Source organism: Bos mutus, chromosome 9, assembly GCF_027580195.1.
Source record: "Bos mutus isolate GX-2022 chromosome 9, NWIPB_WYAK_1.1, whole genome shotgun sequence".
Lineage (NCBI taxonomy): Eukaryota > Metazoa > Chordata > Mammalia > Artiodactyla > Bovidae > Bos > Bos mutus.
This window is the reverse complement of record NC_091625.1, coordinates 40,010,254-40,032,414: the sequence shown is the minus strand read 5'-3', so window position 1 is coordinate 40,032,414 and position 22,161 is coordinate 40,010,254. Positions and strand designations below refer to the sequence as shown.

General features: G+C 39.2%; 1 protein-coding gene across 5 annotated transcripts in view; it reads right to left on the bottom strand.

The window, feature by feature from the left end:
• METTL24 (methyltransferase like 24) overlaps positions 1 to 22,161 on the bottom strand; it is a 164,798-nt gene that overhangs the window by 90,378 nt on the left and 52,259 nt on the right. For all 5 annotated transcript variants that reach the window (XM_070376473.1, XM_070376476.1, XM_070376477.1 and 2 more), the window contains exons 3-4: positions 20,774 to 20,913; positions 3,510 to 3,738 (exon numbers count right to left, since the gene is read on the bottom strand). In XM_070376473.1, coding sequence (XP_070232574.1) covers positions 3,510 to 3,738; positions 20,774 to 20,913 — 369 coding nt within the window. The remainder of the gene's footprint in view (positions 1 to 3,509; positions 3,739 to 20,773; positions 20,914 to 22,161) is intronic.

Genomic DNA, 22,161 nt, shown 5'->3' with positions numbered 1-22,161 from the left:
AAGTCCAGCTCCAGCTTCATCACCTGACTGGTATCCCCAGCCACAAGGTCTACATCAGCTCTGTATTACTTCTCAGCAGCTTCTTTCACTTGCATACAGCACAGTATTTACTTTCTATACAATCACCAGCAAAGCTGTTTGGTGCCCTGAGTCAGTTAACAAGAATAGTCTATGACCAAATCTGGAGGACCAATTCCCTTCAATTTCACACAAAGATTTCATTAAAAAAAAAAAAAAAAACTCGTAACTAGCATTAGGTGCAGTTAGCAATTTCCAGAGAAATCACTGATATATTTTCCCTGGAACAAAGAAAGGTAAAAAAGCTTCTATAAAATTTAGTAAAAACTTACTGAAATTATTAGAGGGGTGGCATGGGGAGGAAGATGGGAGGGAGGTTCAAAAAGGAGGGGATATATGTATACCTATGGCTGATTCATGTTGAGGTTTGACAGAAAACAGCAAAATTCTGTAAAGCAATTATCCTTCAATAAAAAATAAATTAATTAAAAAACTTACTGAAATTATTAATAAATAATTTCAATTTACAATCAAATGACAAATTCACTCCAGGCACTCTGCTGGAAGTTTTCACCCTGTGTTCTCTGCTCTAATTCTCAGAAACAATCCATTTAGGTAGTATCATTGTCCCCATTTTATTGACAATCAAATTGAGGGCCAGAAAGGTTAAATGACTTGCTTGAGAACCCATGCCTCAAACCTAGAGTAATGAGTCTTACAAAGGTAAGCTCTAATGCAGTCCTGTTATTCATATTATTATCAGCATGATTATGACTGAAAATAATTTCTCATTAACCAGCCTGGATCATTTAGGGATACTCTGTGTAATAAAGTCTTATGATTAATATAAGCAGAAACCTCAGATTCGATATTTCTAATCACATTCCGGAAAAATTTGGATGCATAGTTACAGCAATAAGCACTCAGCCAAAAGCAGACAGTTAATCATTCCAAATAATGCTAAATCCAGGTGATATTATTCCCTGACAGACTGGGCTTCTCATGCACATGTTTTGCTGATGCAGCTGCTTCTCACTTGATGCTTTAGAAAGGTTTTTTGATTTACGGTTTGAAGTTAAAATTACCAGAGAGTTTTAAAAGCAGTATGAAAGCCATATGCATCTTACTGTCACCATCTTAAGACTCCGCCTTTCATTTTTGCCTACATTTTTGCCTGAGTGACTAGAATCTAGGTATTAAAGATAAGAAAAATAACCGCCTAAAATGGAAAAATCACAAAACTATATGAGATATTTTAAAGTCATGAAGTGAAAACAAAATAACAAAACCCCTTTGGTTTCTATAGTCACTTTCAGGAAAAATAAGTGAAGGAGGCAAGGCAAACACACTGACATTTTTTAGTGTGTTTTTCCTATTTGTTTTCCCTGCCAGAGATACATCCTATTTATCAGGGTCTGTACACATGCTGAAAAATGAAAACCGACCTTGTCTGCTGCAGGCCAGAACCGAGGTTTCCTTTTATCTGGCACCACGTAGCTCCTAGAAGCATGTTCCTAATGGAAGCAATCATTCACCAATGGCTTTAGATTTTGTTGTTTTTGTTTTAAAGCATTTACCCAAAAAAAATCTTTATGAAAGAATATCAGTATCTTTTAAATTTTCAACAAGGGATGTTTTTTTTTAAGGGGAAAATACATACATGGCAATTGTGAGCCAGATCACTTTCATTATTTATGGGGTTTTCTTTCCTCCATTTTTTTTTTTTTGTGGTAAAATGCACATAACATAAAATTACCACCTTAATAATTTTTACATGTCATTATTAGTGTTTTCAATAAAAATAATAGCCCTAGGAATATAAAAAAAATCTTTTAAAACATTTTTCCTTTTTAGGAGTCTCTGTAAATATTTCTTCTGTGTGAGAAGCAGTGTTATAAGAGGCATGATATTTTATCTACAGCATAAAGGTTTGCCCACTGCAGCTCCCATGGAGTGAAACAATTCAGGTGCCTACCTCGTAGACATTTTTCATACAATATGTGGCATAGATAAATTATATCCACAGATCACTTTTTGAAGTCTCATTTTAGCCTCACATTTACCAAATCTTTGGCTAAAATATTATCAAAAAAAGCAAAATGGCTTTGTGTTTCACCTCTAGACACTCAGTCTTTTCTTTGAAGAATGGGGGTGGAGGACCAGGGTATAAAAAGCATGAAGGTGGAGCAGTAAGACTCCTAGATGAATGCAAAGAATGAGTAGTTAGCTCTTTGAACAATCTAGAGTTGACATGTCAAAGGGTCAAGGCAATAATCTTCAGCCACCAAAAAAAAAAAAAAAAAAAACCATCTATGAAGGTAACAAACAGCAAAAACAAAATAATATTCTGAAAAATGCTTTCACTTCTTTGGGTTCTGTTCAAAGATTTTTATCCCCAAACTCCTATATGTGTTTCATTAAGGCTCCTAACTACTACCATGCTAGTTTCTCTCAATGGCAAATCAAAATACAAACACAAAATTCAAAACACATGTTAAAAGAACACAAAATTCTTTGAAGTTGTTCTTGAAGAAGTTCCTGCTGTCCAATTAAAGAAAGTTTTTTCTGTTTTTTGGATTTTTTTAAAAGAGGAGGCTGAAGAAGAGGGGGAAGGGAAGGAAAAAGAACAATGCAGAGGAAGTCTTTTTATTAAAGATCAAGCAGCCAATTCAAGTTTAAAATTGAATTCCATATATATACTGTGTCTCAGGAACACCCATTCTGGCATGTCCTAAATTACATGCCATCTCTGGGGATAATAAGCCAAGGGAGGCTAAGCCCAAGAAGGGTTGCCAATCAAATGCAAGACAACTACACTCAGGAGAATTTCTCTAGCATCTACGTACAGAATGTGGTTGGTCACATTTACACTAAAAACTGCTTTCAAAAAACACAGTTCAAAGATAAAGTTTCCTTTTGCTATCCATTCACAATACAATATTTATAGAGATTTGACATCTTTTGATATAATTGTATCAGTTGCAATACACATAATATCCATTCAGTTTTACAAAGTACATTTTAATCAAAGCTACACATATCTTCTGACCTTTAAGAGCCTGGAGACCCAAAATCATTGTTACAACAGTGAGAAACATGATACACAAGCAATCTCTTATCAAACATAAACCTGGCTCTGATTACTTTTTGTATTTGAAGCAGATATAAGTAGTTTGCTCTGTCTGGAAATTTAAAATCAATTGCCAAATGGAAACGGTACTCTTGAGCCCACCATCAGAGTTAGTTTCTTATTCTCCTTGCTGAGTCTTGGTCAAAACCTTAAGCACTACTCAACAGCAACTAAAACCTTGAAATCAATTTAAATATCTCTATCCTTGCCAAAATATTATATCTACAGAGCAGACTCTATAAATAATAATAAGGTTAAAACTGAACTTTCAACTATCCAATCCTTGATTTGCATTAAAAAAACAAGCTAACAGCTTATGAGTTTGTTCACTTTAACTATGAAATCAAATGAAACATCTGACCTTGTGATGCCCAAATTCATTCAAAATGGCTCCCAGTTTTCTGGTGTTGCCATACGGCTTTTGGGCAGCAACAGCTGGATGGGGGTCCCGCCAATCGATGGACAAACGGTGAAACCAAAGACGCTCACTTTCCAGAACATGAGCTGATTTAACACTAGGATCAAAACGATGGACTTCACATCCATTGCTGGCCATGCCAACCTCAAAATGGGTATCATCACTTCCTAGGCTGAAAGAAAGAGGACAGAAATCAGTAACAAAAAAAATATAATGAACAAAAAGTGTTAACTGACAGAAACGATAGTGCCGAGGCCAACTTTCTTAGCCATATCAAGCCTTCTCCTATTTTAGAACATGGCTGGTTATACACATTCAATAAACCTTCCTTCACAAAAAGCATTAACGCTAAAAGCTTCTGGATAAAAGAGAGAAATTAGGTGCCAAATGCAGACTAGAGAATCACATGTTCAAACGTGTAAAAGCATATCAAATTGATTTTTTTAAAGATATAAGCTATAGTATCAATGAAACAAAGACTATCTAGTCGTCTCAGAAGATATTCTCAGAATATGTCAAAAATAAAAAGTCCAAGCATCAGTTCCCTTAGGGAGAGGTGCATTCTGCTAACAAGGTAATTTGTCTTCCTTGTGATGGCCATGGTGCTGTGCATGCAGTTTGAATTAAAACAACAGCTGCTTTCTTTAGAAATGGGGTGTATTTTAAATAGCACAGTTAAAGAAAAAAGGCAGACGTCTGTGGTTCTACTGAATCTGGTACTCAAGAAGCAAAAGAGGTATATCACCTCAATTCACTCAAGCGAGGGGAAGAAATTTGGAATTAATTGTACTTAAGCACCCAGTTAGGTAACACATTGTGGAATATTCATATACTTACAAATTTCTAATTTACTGAGAAATATTTCTTACTTAGTGATGTAAGATTCATAGCTTTGATTAAATCATTATTTTGAATGAAAAACATTAAATTAACCAAGAGAGGATGATTTTTTTAATAGTAAGTATGACTTTTCTGCCCAAATGTGCCCAAAAGATGTGATTAAAGATACCAAGATCGCCAAGTACCAGTAATGCATTGGCCAATCTTGAACCCAGTGCAGAAATGCATCATTCTCTTAGACTCTACTATTTTAGACTATTTTATCATTTGGAAATATATAAGCTCATTAGATGACAATTTAGTTAACCAAAATAAGTCTTCAGTACAGAGATCTTCCACCTAGACATTCTTAATACTCTATTTGCCTTGTTCTTTCTTTCGCTTTATTCCCACTACATCGCTTCATTCTCATTGGACCCATGTCATATCAGCCTTCTGCTATTCTTCAGCTCTAATTCACTTGACAATTTTGGCTAGAAAAAGATTCAGCACTCTTCTCACAAACACTCCCATTCCTTCTACCCAAGAGATCCTGTTTCCTGTATTGAACCTCCTCCTGAGCCCACACAGCTCAGACCACCATAGTCTCTATCTGAGCTTTTTCCCAGTTTGTTCATTATCTAATCTGGGGTTGCAAGCTGACTTGCTGGGCCTAACTCTTCACCCCTTCATCCACACTACTGCCATGCTCACCATGGATGGAGTGTCCTTTCTTGCCCCTGGATTTTTTGGCTTGACTATGTGACTTGCATTTTAGAAGAAAGGGACATGATGCTAGTCCTGATCCTAGGCTTTGAGCACTTTAGTTTACTCTCTTGTACCATTATTGTGATTAAAAAACATACCCTGGATAGTTTGCTGGGCTCAGAAAAGAAACTAAAAACAAGAAGCAGAGCTGCCCCAGACAATCCACTGACCTTCTATGAAACACAGAGCTGCCCTCAGCCATCTCAGCCTGAAGTAGAGTCTCTCAGCTGAACCTAACCTGGATCGATTGAAATTCAACTGATTTGCAGACATATAAACAATAATAAATAATGGTTTTAAGCTACTGAGTTTTAGAGCGACTTGTTACACAGCAATAGCTAACTGACAAACCTGGCATTAAATGTAAATCCAAGAGTTGCAATAGTAAAAGTGAAAGTCACTAAGTCACGTCCAACTCTTTGTGACCCCATTGACTATACAGTCCGATGGAATTCTCCAGGCCAGAATACTGGAGTGGGTACCCTTCTCCAGGGGATCTTCCTAATTCAGGGATCAAACCCAGGTCTTCTGCCTTGCAGGCACATTCTTTATTAGCTAAGCCACAAGGGAAGCTCAAGAATACTGGATTGGGTAGCCTATCCCTTCTCCAGGAGATCTTCCCAACTCTGGAATTGAACCAAGGTCTCCTGCATTGTGGGCAGATTCTTTACCAACTGAGCTATTAGGGAAGCAATAGATACCACAACTGTGTGGATCACAATAAACTGTGGAAATTTCTTAAAGAGATGGGAATACCAGACCATCTGACCTGTCTCTTGAGAAACCTGTATGCAGGTCAGGAAGCAACAGTTAGAACTGGACATGGAACAACACACTGGTTCCAAATAGGAAAAGGAGTACGTCAAGGCTGTATATTGTCACCCTGCTTATTTAACTTCTATGCAGAGTACATCATGAGAAACGCTGGGCTGGAGGAAGCACAAGCTGGAATCAAGACTGCCAGGAGAAATATCAGTAACTTCAGATATGGAGATGACACCACTCTTATGGCAGAAAGTGAAGAGGAACTAAAAAGCCTCTTGATGAAAGTGAAAGAGGAGAGTGAAAAAGTTGGCTTAAACCTCAACATTCAGAAAACTAAGATCATGGCATCTGGTCCCATCACTTCATGGGAAATAGATGGGGAAACAGTGGAAACAGTTCAGACTTTATTTTTGGGTGCTCCAAAATCAGTGCAGATGGTGATTGCAGCCATGAAATTAAAAGATGCTTACTCCTTGGAAGGAAAGTTATGACCAACCTAGATAGCATATTGAAAAGCAGAGACATTACTTTGCCAACAAAGGTCCGTCTAGTCAAGGCTATGGTTTTTCCAGTGGTCATGTATGGATGTGAGAGTTGGACGGTAAAGAAAGCTGAGCGCCGAAGAAATGATACTTTTGAACTGTGGTGCTGGAGAAGACTCTTGAGAGTCCCTTGGATTGCAAGGAGATCCAACCAGTCCATCCTAAAGGAGATTAGACCTGGGTATTCATTGGAAGGACTGATGTTGAAGCTGAAACTCCAATACTTTGGCCACCTCATGTGAAGAGTTGACTCATTTGAAAAGACCCTAATACTGGGAAGGATTGGGGGCAGGAGAAGAAGGGGACGACAGAGGATGAGATGGCTGGATGGCATCACCGACTCAACGCACATGGGTTTGGGTAGACTCCGGGAGTTGGTGATGGACAGGGAGGCCTGGTGTGCTGTGATTCTTGGGGTCGCAAAGAGTCAGACACGACTGAGTGACTGAACTGAACTGAACTGAGATACTACAAAGCATTTTTTAGTAGTCAGATTTGTTTCTATATAGATCAGAATGTTATAGAAATCACCTGTCCCAAAAGATTTTTCATGTAATTGAATTTATCAAAATTTAGGTGAGCAAACTTGTGTTTTCATGGAAATATGGAACTCGACAGAAAAATGGAAGTTTGGTAGTTTTACTAAGAGATCAAAACACTAGTCAAAAAAGTACTCATTAAATATAATTTGTAGATAAAGTCTAGAGTAAATAAATGTGAATGATTTATTTCTCTTTGAATTTTCAGAATATCAGTTCAAGAAAAGATCTTCCACTGTAAAACATGTATATATTTTAATCAAGGCCTCAAAAAATTTTAAGAATAGCCATACACAGTTGTATAACTAATTTTTAGTAAGCATTATATTATACATTGATATGTTTTCAATTTAAACTCACTTCTTATAGTTAAAAAAAATAACAAATGCACTTTAAAAAGTTCAAGTTGTACATAAATATATAAAACAAAAAGTAAAAGTTTCCTACTACTAGAATTTTAGCCATCAATTGCCAGAGATAATCACTTAGCAATTTTTTGTGTATCCTTCCGGAAATTTTCTACACATGTACAAGGATTCTCTATTAGAAATATCATAAGTACACATATACATATATAAGTTAGTTATTAGATGACGAAGAACTATTTTGGGTGATATACTAAATAACATGAAACTACTGAAATTTGCAAATTTTTTGTTATGCTACCTTTACTGAATAAAATCCACTTAATTTAAATATATAATATGCACTGTATTGGAAAGTAATAAACTACATTTATTTAATCAATGCCTGTAATTCTTATTTTCCTTTATTCAAAATGGTACTTCTTCACGCTTAGTTTAAATTAGTCAAGTTTGTGGCAGGAGTAAAAAGCAAAAGCAGGAACAAATTTGATATAGATAGGTGATGCAAAAAGTGACCCAAAAGGGGCAAAGGCAAGACTCACATTCAATCCAGGCAGTTCCAAAGCATGTGCGCTTTACACTCTACCTCACTGCAAATAAGCGCAGGGCACAGAATTATGGAAGGAATATTTGTGAACCTGGGGATCTACAAAATTGTCAGCTAGGCACCCCACTCCAGTACTCTTGCCTGGAAAATCCCATGGACGGAGGAGCCTGGTAGGCTTCAGTCCACGAGGTCATGAAAAGTCGGACACGACCGAGCGACTTCACTTTCACTTTTCACTTTCATGCATTGGAGAAGGAAATGGAAACCCACTCCAGCGTTCTTGCCTGGAGAATCCCAGGGACGGCGGAGCCTGGTGGGTTGCTATCTATGGGGTCGCACAGAGTTGGACACCACTGAAGCGACGCAGCAGCAGCAGCAGCAGACAATAAAGCTACATAAAGTAAAGGACTGTGTCGATCTTGCTTATTTCTGAATCCTTAGTGCTGAGGGGATAGATGAATGATGACAGATAAACCTACAAAATGCTGCACTAAGTGAAAGAAAACTATTAGGTAGGGCCTGGAAGTGCCAGAATATACAGTCCAATATCCAATGTGACATGGAATGGGCTATATTTCACTGAGATATTCGTGTATATTTACAAACATTTAACACTTTATATGTTCAAGACACTACACTAGACACCAGAGACAGATAAATTAACCTGATGCTTGATCTGGAGAAACTCATAAGTAGTAAAGAAGAAATATTTTTGAACAAATATCTATAATAAACTAAAATAAAATTATTATTTATACCAAAAATGTATTTAGTCTATAAGGAAACTATTTTCTGCTCTTATTTAACTGAAAAGAGAATTCACTGTGGAAAAATTTTTCTTTACAGACATTTTTTAAATATATATTTTATGTGTATATTATAAATACAGATCATGATGGTATGGCTTCTACCTTAAGGTTTAAGATAGTTGTTCCAGTTCCTGCCAACATAACTGCACTCCAGCTATCAGGAAAAGTAAAAGGGGAGGTGAAAGTCACATCCTTTCCTCCTCGTGACATGGCCTAGAAATTGCTCCTATCACTTGCACTCATATCCTATTGCTAAAAGCTAGTCACATGGCCCCTTGCAGCTGCAAGGAAGTCTAGAATACGCAATCTTTGGCAAGGTGACTGTGTGCCCTGCTAAACTCTGGGGTTCTGTTACCAAAGAAGAATGAAACAATGAATATTGGTGGACAACTAGAAATTTCTGCTACAAGCCATTTTTGAAACAGGTAAGCTGTCAATACATATATTCAAAGATATAAGCCTTCATGAACACTGTAACCTATCCCTCTATATGGAGGAGAGAATAAATTATATAACTCATGCTTATATTAACAAATATTAATATTATTCTATATATGTTGACATAAAGATTTGAGACCACAACAAACTCTTCAGCACAGAAGGGTTGTCAAATCTGAGGGATTTGTTGAAGAAATAGGAAGGTAGGAAAGGGCAAATTATAGGGCTAAATACCCAAAGGTAACAGAATAACAGAATAACCATCTTAGCCCTCCTCAGAGAGCAACAACCAGGATCCCTAAGTGTAGTTGTGTGGGTTGTACACTAAACAACTCTAGGGGGCACCACTCCTAGTCATCATAATGATTATCCAACAGATGGTAGTAAAAGTTCTTGAGGGAGGAGATGCCTTTTCCCACATGCGTAAAAGTGTCCATTGGACTAGCTACAGTACTGGCAATTGCATGCCCTCTGATGCTACTGAAGGGTATCAGTATGGGATACAGATACCCTTATACAGAAGGGATGTATGTGGCACTTTAAAATCCTTGATTACTCTTTTAAAAATATTTCTAGGAGTATTAGGGTAACTGTCCTTTATGTTCCCTAAAATGCAGAAACTCAGAGTATAAACACATGAAGAGATACTCAATATCACTAACTAGTAGGAGAAACAAAATAAAACTGTAATGAGATACCATTTCACAGCTACTAGGATGGCTATACACAAAAAGACCAATAATAGTAAGTGTTGATGACAATATGGAGAAATTGGAACCCTCATACACTGTTGGTGGGAACATAAAATGGTATATAACCAAGAGATATGAATACATATGTCCACACACAAAAATCCATACATGAGCATTCATAGCAATATCATTCATAGTAGCCAAAAGGTGGAAAAAACCCAAACGTCTATCAGCTAATGAATGAATAAATAAAGTGTGCTATATCCATACAGTGCAATATTATTTGGCAGTAAAAAGGAATGAAGTACAGATACATGTAATAACATGGATAAAACTGGAAAGTATTATGCTAAATGAAAAAATCAGTCAAAACACCACGTATTAAATGCTTCCATTTATATGAAATGTCCAGAATAGGTGAAACTATAAAGACAGAAAATAGATTAATGGTTGCCTAGAAGTGGGAGATGAAAAGACGGAAGTTGGTAAGAGGAAATTGGGAGTGACCACTACTGAGTACAGGCCTTTCTTTCTTGGGGTGATGATAATGTTCTAAAATTGACTGCAGTGACTAGAAACCACTGAATCATACCCTAAATGGATGAATTGTGTGGTATGTGAATTATATCTCAATATAAAGCTGTTTAATAAACTAAAAAGAAAAAAAATAAGACCATATATAGGGAAAGTTTTTAACTCTCATCATTGAAGACAGAAAGGTTGGAAGAAGTAAGACAATTTGTATTTTCCCCAGGAGTATCAGTCATCCTTTCCTCGTTCCAGCAGGAACCAGACAATCTGGACAAATAATCACCTAGATCTGTAAACTGCCAACTACTAGAGAGAAAGTAACTGTGTGTGCTCAGTCACCACGTCGTGTCTGACTTTGCAACCCTATGGACTGTGGCATGCCAGGCTCTTCTGTCCATGGGTTTCTCCAGGCAAGAATATTGGAGTGGGTTGCCATGCACTCCTCCAGGGGATCTTCCCAATCCAGGGATCAAACTCGCATCTCCTGCATTGCAGGAGGATTCTTTTACCACTGTCAGAGAGAAAGTAATAGGTTTTCCAAAGCATAAATGACAATGAATAGTGGATAAAAATATTTTATAATTATTTATTTTTATTAAATAACCTTGCATAAAATGCCAAAATTTCATCTAAAACATATATTCTTAACAGGAATGATATCATCCCTAAGCGAGGAGCGGGGATTGATTCTTGAAGTATATGTTTAAAGTATAGATAATATATATGTTACATAAATAGATATAGTGTATAGCATTAAAATTTCATGGGGAAGATGATTAGGGGAAAAAATTGTCTAAAAAGAGTCCTTGGGAACATGATTTTCTAATTCCTCATTCATATAAAAAATGAGCTCTTACTGTGTTAATTAAACTATTAAAAGATAGAAATTTTGGCTCCAGAGCTCATTCATTCCTCTTGAAAGGCTCAGGGTAACCAGAAGCCCCAGATTTTCTGCCTAAGATATTGGCTCTTGTTGCCTAAACCACATATCAAGTTTTCTTGTCTCAAAACCAAATGGGAACTGAGAATTTTGATATTTGGCAAAACTAATACAATTAAAACCAAATGGTACATCATGTCAGAAAACTAAAGAAGAGGCAAAAAAGATTTATCCCTTCTCAAATTTTCTCCTCTACTCCCACTCCTACCCCCGAAATATAATCTTTGATATAAAGGATTAAAAGGTGATTTTTCCTAATTGACTTTAGCTACCATCTTCATTTCTACCCCATCTCCCCACCATCACCCATCCACCTCATACACAAGAAGACTTGCAGGGCAGACCCCATCTGAAGTCAAGCAACCGCACAGCCTCTTCTCACTTAACTTCTCTTTCCCCTTCTCCATAACATAACCTTTCTTTTCAGGGCCCTCCCCTATCTGTTCTATCCCTTTTCAAAACTAAAATGGATCTGCTTTAAATTTTCAACTGAACTTGACTCAGAGTACACTCCTAGAAAAATTCTTGTACATTAACTGCAGAATAAAAAGCTTTGATTCCTAGTAAAGAAATTTCAGACATTAGAGAGAATGTAGAGGTGATACCTCCTTCATTCCTTGGAGGTGGAAGAAAGGTAGGACACAGATCAGAGAAGGGTATTCAGCCTCTGCCTTCTGATCAGTATGTCCTGAGATTCTTTCTTCCTCACACTCCTAGAAGGTCACCTCCAGCTGCAGCTTCATTCATTACGCTCAGTTAAGATAGGAATGGTGAAGCACAGCAGTGGCTTGGATGGTCTGCTACTGCAGCCCTGGGGCTTAGAGCTTGGCCTGAATGTAGGAGCACCATGACCCACTTGCCTCCTGCCCAGCCCATCTACCTCACAATTCTCCCAACACTCCCAAATGTTTCTGCTTCATTTCAGAACCACCACTTGTGGCCTGGGTCTCTTTCTTCCCTCAGCATCAACTGAGATGTTGTCAGTTGGCTATTTGCCTTCCCCATCTCTGTTCATTTCCAAGGCAACCCATTCACTATCACGGTAATCCAAGTCTATGCCCCAACCAGTAATGCTGAAGAAGCTGAAGTTGAACAGTTCTATGAAAACCTACAATATCTTTTTGGAACTAACATCCAAAAAAGATGTCCTTTTCATTACAGGGGACTGGAATGCAAAAGTAGGAAGTCAAGAAACTCCTGGAGTAACAGGAAAATTTGGCCTTGGAATATGGAATGAAGCAGGGCAAAGGCTAATAGAGTTTTGCCAAGAGAACGCACTAGTCATAGTAAACACCCTCTTCCAACAATACAAGAGAAGACTCTACACATAGACACCACCAGATGGTCAACACTGAAATCAGATTGATTATATTCTTTGCAGCCAAAGATGGAGAAGCTCTATACAGTCAGCAAAAACAAGACCAGGAGCTGACTGTGGCTCAGATCATGAACTCCTTATTGCCAAATTCAGACTTAAATTGAAGAAAGTAGGGAAAACCACTAGACCATTCAGGTATGACCTAAATTAAATCCCTTATGATTATACAGTGGAAGTGAGAAATAGATTTAAGGGACTAGATGTGATAGACAGAGTGCCTGATGAACTATGGACGGAGGTCCGTGACATTGTACAGGAGACAGGGATCAAGACCATCCCCATGGAAAAGAAAAGCAAAAAAGCAAAATGGCTGTCTGGGGAGGCCTTACAAATAGCAGTTAAAAGAAGAGAAGCAAAAAGCAAAGGAGAAAGGAAAGATATAAGCATCTGAATGCAGACTTCCAAAGAATAGCAAGGAGAGATAAGAAAGCCTTCCTCAGTGATCAATGCAAAGAAATAGAGGAAAACAACGGAATGGGAAAGACTAGAGATCTCTTCAAGAAAATTAGAGATACCAAGGGAACATTTCATGCAAAGATGGGCTCAATAAAGGACAGAAATGGTATGGACCTAACAGAAGCAGAAGATATTAAGAAGAGGTGGCAAGAACACACAGGAGAACTGTACTAAAAAGATCTTCACGACCAAGATAATCACGATGGTGTGATCACTCATCTACAGCCAGACATCCTGGAAGTGAAGTCAAGTGGGCCTTAGAAAGCATCACTACAAACAAAGCTAGTGGAGGTGATGGCATTCCAGTTGAGCTATTTCAAATCCTAAAAGATGATGCTGTGAAAGTGCTGCACTCAATATGCCAGCAAATTTGGAAAACTCAGCAGTAGCCACAGGACTGGAAAAGGTCAGTTTTCATTCCAACCCCAAAGAAAGGCAATGCCAAGGAATGCTCAAACTACCACACAATTGCACTCATCTCACACACTAGTAAAGTAATGCTCAAAAATTCTCCAAGCCAGGCTTCAGCAATACGTGAACCATGAACTTCCAGATGTTCAAGCTGGTTTTGGAAAAGGCAGAGGAACCAGAAATCAAATTGCCAACATCTGCTGGGTCATCGAAAAAGCAAGAGAGTTCCAGAAAATCATCTATTTCTGCTTTATTGACTATGCCAAAGCCTTTGACTGTGTGGATCACAATACACTGTGGAAAATTCTGAAGGAGATGGGAATATCAGACCACCCGACCTGCCTCTTGAGAAACCTATATGCAGGTCGGGAAGCAACAGTTAGAACTGGACATGGAACAACAGACTGCTTCCAAATAGGAAAAGGAGTATGTCAAGGCTGTATATTGTCACCCTGCTTATTTAACTTATATGCAGAGTACATCATGAGAAACGCTGGGCTGGAAGAAGCACAAGCAGGAATCAAGATTGCCGGGAGAAATATCAATAACCTCAGATATGGAGATGACACCACCCTTATGGCAGAAAGTGAAGAGGAACTAAAAAGCCTCTTGATGAAAGTGAAAGAGGAGAGTGAAAAAGTTGGCTTAAACCTCAACATTCAGAAAACTAAGATCATGGCGCCTGGTCCCATCACTTCATGGGAAATAGATGGGGAAACAGTGGAAACAGTGTCAGACTTTCTTTTTGGGGGCTCCAAAATCACTGCAGATGGTGATTGCAGCCATGAAATTAAAAGATGCTTACTCCTTGGAAGGAAAGTTATGACCAACCTAGATAGCATATTGAAAAGCAGAGACATTACTTTGCCAACAAAGGTCTGTCTAGTCAAGGCTATGGTTTTTCCAGTGGTCATGTATGGATGTGAGAGTTGGACTGTGAAGAGAGCTGAGTGCCAAAGAATTGATGCTTTTGAACTGTGGTGTTGGAGAAGACTCTTGCGAGTCCCTTGGACTGCAAGGAGATCCAACCAGTGCATCCTAAAGGAGACCAGTCCTGAGTGTTCATTGGAAGGACCGATGCTAAAGCTGAAACTCCAATACTTTGGCCACCTCATGCAAAGAGTTGACTCATTGGAAAAGACCCTGATGCCCGGAAGGATTGGGGATAGGAGGAGAAGGGGATGACAGAGGATGAGATGGCTGGATGGCATCACCGTCTCAATGGACATGAATTTGAGTGAACTCCAGGAGTTGGTGATGGACAGGGAGGCCTGGCGTGCTGTGATTCATGGGGTCGCAAAGAGTCAGACACGACTGAGCGACTGAACTGAACTGAAGCAAACAAGTCACCTGAGAAGATTCTCAATCCTGAGTAATAATACAATCAACATAAACACCCATAATCCAAAGCATTCTTTTTTAGGGCATAAGAAATATTTTCTTCCAGTTTTCAATTAAAGCATTGTTAGGTTTTGAATCAAATGTTGGCCCTTAAAACCAATCCATTTCTTTTCCCAGTAGAATTGAACTGTTCCTATCTGCTCTTTACAAAGTTGATTTTGAATAGTGAACATTTAAATGAAAATAAGAAACTACCTTTTATATGTTATAATCTGAAATTTTACACCAGAACGACTTTATCTAATGGCTTTGAAATATAAGAAAAGCAAAAAGGAACTTGAAAAATTTCCCCCAAAACAGCTTTCCCAGTTTCGTTTTACTCAGTTATATGCTTTAAATGAAATTATTCCAGGGTGTAAAATATTAAGCAAAACATACAGGCAGTTTGGAGCAAGAAAATAGGACCAAGCTGAGATTTTTAATTTGCATGTAGAACTATGCAATTATTTTTATGACCTACTTTCATGCATTTTTAATATGATGTAAAATAAACTCTACTGTCACAACTTCCCATTCTTTCTCCAATCTTGCAGCATAGCTGGTGGGCTCCAAGAAAAAAAGAGCTCTGTTCTAATCAACTGGCTAAACAATTCATTTCCTAATCTTTAGCCTCCTAGTTTAATTCACGGCAGAACCAGCTTCCCTCTTGAGTCTTCTTACCTCAGGCAATGTTTATGTAGCAAATATATATATTGTGCCTACTGTGTACCACCAAAAATATTCTGGAAATAACTCCAGAAAGAATGAAGGGAAGGAGCCAAAGCAAAAACAACACCCAGTTGTGGATGTGACTGGTGATAGAAGCAAGGTCCGATGCTGTAAAGAGCAATATTGCATAGGAACCTGGAATGTTAGGTCCCTGAGTCAAGGCAAATTGGAAGTGGTCAAACAGGAGCTGGCAAGAGTGAACATCGACATTCTAGGAATCAGCGAACTAAAATGGACTGGAATGGGTGAATTTCACTCAGATGACCATTATATCTACTACTGCGGGCAGGAATCCCTTAGAAGAAATGGAGTAGCCATCATGGTCAACAAAAGAGTCCAAAATGCAGTACTTGGATGCAATCTCAAAAACGTCAGAATGCAGCTCAACTCCAGAAAAATAAATGACCCAATCAAAAAATGGGCCAAAGAACTAAATAGACATTTCTCCAAAGGGCTATACATACATACAGAGGGCTAACAAACACATGAAAAGATGCTCAACATCACTCATTATCAGAGAAATGCAAATCAAAACCACTATGAGGTACCATTTCACACCAGTCAGAATGGCTGCGATCCAAAAGTCTACAAGCAATAAATGCTGGAGAGGGTGTGGAGAAAAGGGAACCCTCTTACACTGTTGGTGGGAATGCAAACTAGTACAGCCACTATGGAGAAGAGTGTGGAGATTCCTTAAAAAACTGGAAATAGAACTGCCTTATGATCCAGCAATCCCACTGCTGGGCATACACACTGAGGAAACCAGAAGGGAAAGAGACACGTGTACCCCAATGTTCATCGCAGCACTGTTTATAATAGACAGGACATGGAAGCAACCTAGATGCCCATCAGCAGATGAATGGATAAGAAAGCTGTGGTACATATACACAATGGAGTATTACTCAGCCATTAAAAAGAAAACATTTGAATCAGTTCTAATGAGGTGGATGAAACTGGAGCCTATTATACAGAGTGAAGTAAGCCAGAAGGAAAAACACCAATACAGTATAATAACACATATATATGGAATTTAGAAAGATGGTAACAATAACCCTGTGTACGAGACAGCAAAAGAGACACTGATGTATAGAACAGTCTTATGGACTCTATGGGAGAGGGAGAGGGTGGGAAGATTTGGGAGAATGGCATTGAAATATGTAAAATATCATGTATGAAACGAGATGCAAGTCCAGGTTCGATGCATGATACTGGATGCTTGGGGCTAGTGCACTGGGACGACCCAGAGGGATGGTATGGGGAGGGAGGAGGGAGGAGGGTTCAGGATGGGGAACACATGTATACCTGTGGCGGATTCATTTTGATATTTGGCAAAACTAATACAATTATGTAAAGTTTAAAAAAAAAATTAAAAAAAAAAAAAAAACGACAGAATGATCTCTATTCATTTCCAAGGCAAACCATTCACTATCACGGTAATCCAAGTCTATGCCCCAACCAGTAACGCTGAAGAAGCTGAAATTGAACGGTTCTATGAAGACCTACAAGACCTTTTAGAACTAACACCCCAAAGAGATGTCCTTTTCATTACAGGGGACTGGAATGCAAAAGTAGGAAGTCAAGAAACTCCTGGAGTAACAGGAAAATTTGGCCTTGGAATATGGAATGAAGCAGGGCAAAGACTAATAGAGTTTTGCCAAGAGAACGCACTAGTCATAGTAAACACCCTCTTCCAACAATACAAGAGAAGACTCTACACATAGACACCACCAGATGGTCAACACTGAAATCAGATTGATTATATTCTTTGCAGCCAAAGATGGAGAAGCTCTATACAGTCAGCAAAAACAAGACCAGGAGCTGACTGTGGCTCAGATCATGAACTCCTTATTGCCAAATTCAGACTTAAATTGAAGAAAGTAGGGAAAACCACTAGACCATTCAGGTATGACCTAAATTAAATCCCTTATGATTATACAGTGGAAGTGAGAAATAGATTTAAGGGACTAGATGTGATAGACAGAGTGCCTGATGAACTATGGACGGAGGTCCGTGACATTGTACAGGAGACAGGGATCAAGACCATCCCCATGGAAAAGAAAAGCAAAAAAGCAAAATGGCTGTCTGGGGAGGCCTTACAAATAGCAGTTAAAAGAAGAGAAGCAAAAAGCAAAGGAGAAAAGGAAAGATATAAGCATCTGAATGCAGACTTCCAAAGAATAGCAAGGAGAGATAAGAAAGCCTTCCTCAGTGATCAATGCAAAGAAATAGAGGAAAACAGAATGGGAAAGACTAGAGATCTCTTCAAGAAAATTAGAGATACCAAGGGAACATTTCATGCAAAGATGGGCTCAATAAAGGACAGAAATGGTATGGACCTAACAGAAGCAGAAGATATTAAGAAGAGGTGGCAAGAACACACAGGAGAACTGTACTAAAAAGATCTTCACGACCAAGATAATCACGATGGTGTGATCACTCATCTACAGCCAGACATCCTGGAAGTGAAGTCAAGTGGGCCTTAGAAAGCATCACTACAAACAAAGCTAGTGGAGGTGATGGCATTCCAGTTGAGCTATTTCAAATCCTAAAAGATGATGCTGTGAAAGTGCTGCACTCAATATGCCAGCAAATTTAGAAAACTCAGCAGTGGCCACAGGACTAGAAAAGGTCAGTTTTCATTCCAACCCCAAAGAAAGGCAATGCCAAAGAATGCTCAAACTACCACACAATTGCACTCATCTCACATGCTAGTAAAGTAATGCTCAAAATTCTCCAAGCCAGGCTTCAGCAATACGTGAACCATGAACTTCCAGATGTTCAAGCTCGTTTTAGAAAAGGCAGAGGAACCAGAAATCAAATTGCCAACATCTGCTGGGTCATCGAAAAAGCAAGAGAGTTCCAGAAAATCATCTATTTCTGCTTTATTGACTATGCCAAAGCCTTTGACTGTGTGGATCACAATACACTGTGGAAAATTCTGAAGGAGATGGGAATATCGGACCACCTGATCTGCCTCTTGAGAAACCTATATGCAGGTCAGGAAGCAACAGTTAGAACTGGACATGGAACAACAGACTGCTTCCAAATAGGAAAAGGAGTATGTCAAGGCTGTATATTGTCACCCTGCTTATTTAACTTATATGCAGAGTACATCATGAGAAACACTGGGCTGGAAAAAGCACAAGCTGGAATCAAGGTTGCCAGGAGAAATATCAATAACCTCAGATATGCAGATGACACCACCCTTATGGCAGAAAGTGAAGAGGAACTAAAAAGCCTCTTGATGAAAGTGAAAGAGGAGAGTGAAAAATTTGGCTTAAACCTCAACTTTCAGAAAACTAAGATCATGGCACCTGGTCCCATCACTTCATGGGAAATAGATGGGGAAACAGTGGAAACAGTGTCAGACTTTCTTTTTGGGGGCTCCAAAATCACTGCAGATGGTGATTACAGCCATGAAATTAAAAGATGCTTACTCCTTGGAAGGAAAGTTATGACCAACCTAGATAGCATATTGAAAAGCAGAGACATTACTTTGCCAAGAAAGGTCCATCTAGTCAAGGCTATGGTTTTTCCACTGGTCATGTATAGACGTGAGAGTTGGACTGTGAAGAAAGCTAAGCACCGAAGAGTGATGCTTTTCAACTGTGGTGTTGGAGCAGACTCTTGCGAGTCCCTTGGACTGCAAGGAGATCCAACCAGTCCATCCTAAAGGAGACCAGTCCTGAGTGTTCATTGGAAGGACTGATGCTGAGGCTGAAACTCCAATACTTTGGCCACCTCATGCAAAGAGTTGACTCATTGGAAAAGACCCTGATGCTGGGAAGGATTGGGGGCAGGAGGAGAAGGGGACGATAGAGAATGAGATGGCTGGATGGCATCGCGGACTCGATGCACATGAGTCTGGGTGAACTCCGGGATCTGGTGATGGACAGGGAGGCCTGGCATGCTGTGATTCACGCGGTCACAAAGATTCGGACATGGCTGAGTGACTGAACTGAACTGAAGTGTGTACCACGCCTCACTGATACACACCATGGCTCTTCATTTAACCCATAAAAGAATGTTTCCATTATCCTGAGACTCTTATTTGAAACCTCTGTTTGTTTGTTTTTTAAATCCACAATGACTACAATTAAGAATTCTTGCTTGGTAAAGTTTGACAGTGATCGTGATCCTCTATGGAATTTGCACCTTTGGGTGAGCCTCTGTATCACCCAAACGTTGGCTCTGAACCCTCATCATCTAAGAATCTGGTTAGCAGTTGTCACTCATGAGCCTGAATGTAAACTACAGAGGAGATGAAACCTATTGGTGAGGAACAAGCATGACACTTGTGAGGGTCCCCAGTATTTTGTAAAGGACTCCAGGGATCTTGCCTGAGAAACTAACCACACAGCTTCTAGAGTCAACACAACAGGGTATTCCAAACAAAAATAACCCTCTCTTGCCTTTTATTTTTTGTGAGATATATATAATTTGTAAATTTTCAGGACTGTTTATATGAATACTGATGCACTGAGTAAATAGTCTCATTATTTTATACGTACCCTTTCACAACAAGCCCTCCAAATCTATTTGAACATTTAGGTGATTTTCAGCCTGAACAACTGAATATCAGTATCTCCCCCAATTTTGACAAAACCTTGTTATTTTCACAGACGCTTCCTCTTTTTATTTTTATTAGTCTAAAAGTATACACATATTTACCATTCACATAAAACAACAAAAAAAATTCCAACAGAGGCCATTTGTCCTGGATCACTCATCATAATTATGTATAAAATTTCTAATATACTCACCGTTATTTTTTTTCTAGAGGCATTCTTAATATTTTTCTGTTTCTCATAAGAATGCTCTAATCCTAGCTGAGAATCACTGTCTTCACCAAGGAGATCATCATTAGGCTGAAAATGGAAGTTGTCAATTTACTACCAACAGAATGGGAGAGACAGTGGCCCTGGCCATTGGTGCTCTGCAAGTGCTAAGGTTACATAACACAGAGGAGTCTGAAATGATGGCAGGAAAGAAGCAGAGCACCTGGTAAACCCTGCAACCATTCATAATTTGTATTGCTGAAAAAACCTTGTCTTCCTACAGGCGCGTTTTTTGTTTTTTGGCTATAAAATGTACTTACCCTAACGAATAGAGGCGGCACTGCTTATTGCGGATTTGATGAACTAAGCCAAACCTGTCATCAAGACAGACCGGCCAGGGCTTTTTTGTAGGGCTGGAGTCAGTAGCCAGGCTGTCTGTGCTCATGTGATCACACTCAATCTGTAAGGATTGGAAATCAATGTGAATAATTTAAAGTACTGGATGATAGATGGCAGGTAGAGACTTACTGCTTTCCTGGTCACTGAAAACCATAACGGGAGAGTTATATCCTTCTCCACTGATAACCACGCCCCCTCCCCAGGGAATCACAGGATTGCTGTAAAATGTTTGGAGGAATTTCAAATACTAGATTATAGGTAACCTCATGGAGATTAGAGGGAGGTTTGAAGGGAAGTTAAGAACTGCTATTAAAAAAAAAAAAAAAAACTACTATAGCCTTTTGCACAGAGTATACAGAGGACAACAAATCAGGAGCAAGGATGGCAGAGAGAAGAAGCCAGGAAAGGCTCTACAGGGGTGTGTTAGTCTTGGAGGAGGAACAGAAGTTGAATAAGAGGCTGAGACCAAGAAGCATTCCAGACGTGGAGAACAGTGCTCCCAAACCACAGAGGTCTGTTACTCACAGCATTCCTATTAGAAGTTGTGAGATATGGCTGAGGGCATGGATCTTAGAAGAACACAAGATTATTTACTCCTTAGACAAGGTTAGGCCAACATGTTCCAAAAAGGTAGCATGTGTTAATCAAGGTAAACAACTGATCAGAGGTCAAGTGAGAACAATACAAGCCCTGACTAACAAGATAGTACTGTCTGTGATACAGGTCCAATAAGCTTCCTCCTGCGGGGATGGGCTCCTGAGAAGGCAATGGCACCCCACTCCAGTACTCTTGCCTGGAAAATCCCATGGACGGAGGAACCTGGTAGGCTGCAGTCCATGAGGTCACTAAGAGTCGAACGCGACTGAGCGACTTTACTTCGACTTTTCACTTTCATGCATTGGAGAAGGAAATGGCAACCCACTCCAGTATTCTTGCCTGGAGAATCCCAGGGACAGGGGAGCCTGGTGGGCTGCTGTCTATGGGGTCGCATAGAGTCGGACACGACTGAAGCGACTTAGCAGCAGCAGCAGCAGCAGCAGGGATGGGCAAGAGCCCCAGATGGGAAGGAGGCTCTTCTTGATCTAGCCAAAGCACCTCTCTTAACTCATCCATCAAAATTAGATAAGAAAACCAAAGGGAACATGCATCTAAGTCAAGCAGAAGGAAGCCAGTTTCTAATTTCAAATGCACACTAAGTAAATATACTTCACAAGGAATTCTGCCTTGTGTTTGAGCCTGGCACAGTATGCACGGCTGAGGCTGTTGGAACGAAAGAAAACAAGTTCTGTGGCCAAGGTATTTATCATAC